We start from the raw sequence: 4,068 nt of genomic DNA, 5'->3' as shown, positions 1-4,068 counted from the left end.
GAGGTGATGCCAGCAAGCCCAACTGCCCATGATCCGCAAGGTGAAAAACTTAAATCCACGATTTCTTCTTCAATTCCTCCTAAAACAAAACTGAAGGAAAAACAATGGAGCCCAGCTGTTAGTTACCGTCTTTATGTACTCAGGTTTAGGGTATTCAGCTGAAGGAACGATGCAAATGCTTTCCAGCATAATGCTTTCACTGCATGACCAGGGGTAATGCCCGCGTTTCTGATGCGTGTAAGCACTACACACCACCCGATCACTACATACCACGCGATCACATACTGTACGATCACTGCGTAGTTCAGTGCTTAACGTGGGAGAATCGCGTTGGCAGATCCCGATCTAAAGATGTTCCCCCCAAAGCAGTCCGTGTTTTCCAGCAGCGGGGAACTAAACACCTGCCTCCGAGGCAGCGAGGCAGTCTGCGAGGGGGGGACCCCCGGCCTGCAAACGCCAGGCCGCTCGCTGCCGCCCTCACAGCCCCCTGGCCTTGCCGCCTCAGGCTTGGCTTCTGGTGAGGGAGGCCCACCCCGCTGGGAGACCCACAGCAGCGGCGGGGATGCTGCGCGCTGCCACGTCCCGGAGCAGGGCACACCCGGAGGGGCCCGGCACCCCCGGAGGGGCCCATGCCGGAGCGGCCCGGCCCGGCCCAGCACCCCCCGCCATTACGCGCACCCCGGCCTCCACCCGCAGCACGGCCCGCCCCGCCCCGCGGCTCGGCACCGCCCCCCGAGGCAGGCCCTGCGGTGAGTGGAGCAAGCTTCTGACCGGTGTTCGGGAGGGCCAATCAGAGCGCGCCATCCTGAGGTCGGCGAGCCAATGGAGGAGAAGAGAAGGGGGCCGCGGGCCGGAAGCGGGGCGCTGGCGCTGAGGGCGGCTCGGCGGGCAGGTGAGGGCCGGCGGCTCCCCGCCGTGCGGGCGTCGAGCGGGGCTGTCTCCTCCGCCGGGTGCGCGGTCAGTCGCCGATGGGGTCTTGCCGTAGCGCGGCTCCGGCTCTTCTCTCTTCAGCAGTGGCCTGGGAAACCCCGCGGCGGGGCTTGGGCCTTCCCAGAGCCCGGCCCGGCCCGGAGCAGAGTAGGTCGGCGGCGGCGGCGGCTGTGGACCCGAGGCCGCATCCTGCCCTGAGGGCGCTGCCTGCCCGCCGCCGGCCTGCGCGGTTTCCCCGCTCGCGGGGCGTGGTGTTACCGGGCCAGGCCTCAGCTAGGGAAGGGGTCTCCTCTCTCTGCCTGTGGCTGCTCTGTTTACGGGCCGGTCTTTCATGGTTCGAGAAATCAATGCTTAATGTGCTTCTAGTGAAGTTAATCCTGCTAAAAATATGCCTTAGTGAAAAGCTAACGGATTTATTTGGGAGTTTCCTGTATTCTACACATTGAGATGACTTTCTTCTGGTTCATTTTCTCACAGCTAACTGTCTTATATTCTTTTTGTTTCTATTTATATGATAAGGTTGTCACACAAATTGTTTAACATATATTTCTTGGGACATTCCCTAGGTATTTTCATCTGGCAAAAATGGGTGAACCTCAGCAAGTGAGTGCCCTTCCTCCGCCTCCAATGCAATATATAAAAGAATATACTGATGAAAATGTCCGTAAAGGCCTGGCTCCAAAGCCACCTCCACCTGTGAAAGACAGTTATATGATGTTTGGTAATCAGTTTCAATGTGATGATCTGATTATTCGACCCTTGGAGAGCCAGGGTATTGAACGGTTACATCCTATGCAGTTTGATCACAAGAAGGAATTACGAAAACTTAATATGTCTATTCTGGTCAACTTTTTGGACCTCTTGGATATCTTGATAAGGAGTCCAGGGAGTATAAAGCGAGAGGAGAAACTGGAAGACTTGAAACTGCTCTTTGTTCATGTCCATCATCTTATAAATGAGTATCGACCTCACCAAGCTAGGGAGACTCTGCGAGTCATGATGGAGGTGCAGAAACGTCAGCGTTTGGAAACAGCAGAGCGATTTCAGAAGCACTTAGAGCGAGTTGTAGAGATGATTCAGAACTGCCTGGCTTCCTTGCCTGATGATCTGCCTCATTCAGAGGGAGGAATGGGAGTGAAAGCAGAAACAATGGATCCTGAAGATGGCAGCAACTGTATTGGACAGAGTGAAAAACAGAGAGAGCATGCTGGTGGCAAAAGAGATCAGGTTTTAGACAAAGACGCAGCTATGTGTAGCATTATCGATGAAATGACTTGAAGAAAATGCTTTTTTATTTTGTTAGCTTGCTGTAGTGAGAGGCAGAATGCATTCTGAGGGTATATATTGTATTTGTTTTGCTGTTGTACACGCAGACAAAGCATTTATTGTACACCTGTTGGAAGTTGTGAGTGACTAGGCACATGAAAATGTTTAATATGTTGCAAGCTGTGTGTTTATTGGTAGAAATAAAAAAACCTTTTTGTTAAATGTATCATGTGAGGTGCAAGCCAGAGATTTAAGTTAGTTTTTTCCATTGTACTTTCATTTGTTCTTTTCTGCTTTTTGGGGTATGCTTTTTTTTTTTTTTCTTTGTAGTGTGGAAGAAAGTAAGGGATCTGACTGAGAGGAATTGCAGTTGACAGTTCCTGTGTTTCAAATAAGTGCTAGTTGTTTACAATTTCAGTGGGTTGTTTCAGGTATGCATAATTCAATATTAAAAACAAAGTTAGTGTCAAGTCTGCAAAATCTGTTCCTTTTGTAGCTTTGTAATAATATAACTGTAGTAAAGACAACCTAAGCATTCCTTTATTACAGATGTAATTTGCTTTATGGAGACACGCTGTCAGGAATCTCAACAACTAAATGAATTAAAATTAATTGGATTTTAATTTTCTTACATGTACATCATAACCAGTCTTGAACTTGCAAAAATGCCTACTTTTTTTTTTAAACACATAAATGCATAGACTAACTTATATGTCCTGCATAGTTAATATACATGCATGAAGTGAATCATTTTGCAGTGCAGATGCTTTGTATTTGCCTTTTGGGTTGGGCTCTGTGCCTAGTTGAGTGGTTTTTCTCAGGAAGAAGAGTCTGATTGGTTAATTAGCCTTCATAGTAATTGTGAACTTCTAAGTTTGAAAGAACCTGCAGGTATTCCATCATGTGGAAGCTTTATCAACCATGTTTAAAGAACATATGAGTTGGATCAACCCCCCAATAGCAAGAGAAAAAGAGTGATTTGATAGCGAAGTGGCTTCTTTACCCTGCCCCTCCTGTTAGGGAAGCCCTACTTGCATCTTTTTGCCATGTGGCACCGTAGTAAAGTATGTACAGCAGCTAAAAAACAGGTGAACGTTATGGGTGAGGGAGCTCACATAAACTCTGTTTTTAACCATGATTTGATGCGAGTTTATGACTCATTGGAGGACATCATCTGCTATTTTAAGTGCACGTAAGTGTAAGTAACGAGAAGTAGAAATGCTTTTTTAGAAATGTATAAATAATTTTACAAAGTTAACACATTTGTCCTTTATTCAACCACCACTGTTTTCTTCCTTCTCCCTGGACTACATCTAAATTATATTGCTTGTAGTTAACTAAAGCGGTTGCAAGTGTGCGGAATTAATTTGGTATCTGTTTTGCAAATGTTGTTTCATGTGGAAGATATGAAGAAATACTTAGTGCCTCCTGGGTAAGAGAGGTTATGCACTGTGGAACTACAGTTTGTCATGGATGTTTTAACTTTGCCATTCAAAAAGAACTGTCATAAATGCTTAGTGGTTTTCTGTTGATTTTTGTCTAATTTCTATGCTTTTAATAAAGTCATATGCCTGGTACCATAGTTTCAAAATACTGCACAAGCTGGGTCCTAGCAGTAACTAACAATTGCAATGAACTCTTATGAAACCATTGAGGTAAACAGGGATCATGTAATTTAAAAAATACTTAAGGGTGCTTTCACCTTCCAAAAAGTTTCACAAACAATTTGTTTATTCTAGATTTTTTTTTTTTTTTTTTTTAAATCTGTTTAAGGCAAACCCTTAGAAAACCATGGGAGGCTTCCTGGGCTTTTTTCAGCCAAAACATTGACTTTGTCCTCTGTTGTCAGGTCAAAGCAATGATAGTTTTCCC

General features: G+C 46.1%; 1 protein-coding gene across 1 annotated transcript; it reads left to right on the top strand.

The window, feature by feature from the left end:
- The first annotated feature begins 854 nt into the window (after nt 1-854).
- Nucleotides 855-3,252, top strand: MED7 (mediator complex subunit 7). The gene is made up of 2 exons (XM_075715348.1): nt 855-892; nt 1,497-3,252. Exon 2 carries the CDS (start codon nt 1,516-1,518, stop codon nt 2,206-2,208), a length of 693 nt encoding a protein of 230 aa, XP_075571463.1. The 5' UTR covers nt 855-892; nt 1,497-1,515; the 3' UTR covers nt 2,209-3,252.
- The last annotated feature ends 816 nt before the right edge of the window (nt 3,253-4,068 follow it).

The sequence above is a fragment of the Pelecanus crispus genome, chromosome 8, assembly GCF_030463565.1.
Source record: "Pelecanus crispus isolate bPelCri1 chromosome 8, bPelCri1.pri, whole genome shotgun sequence".
Lineage (NCBI taxonomy): Eukaryota > Metazoa > Chordata > Aves > Pelecaniformes > Pelecanidae > Pelecanus > Pelecanus crispus.
This window is presented reverse-complemented; position numbering and strand designations above follow the sequence as displayed.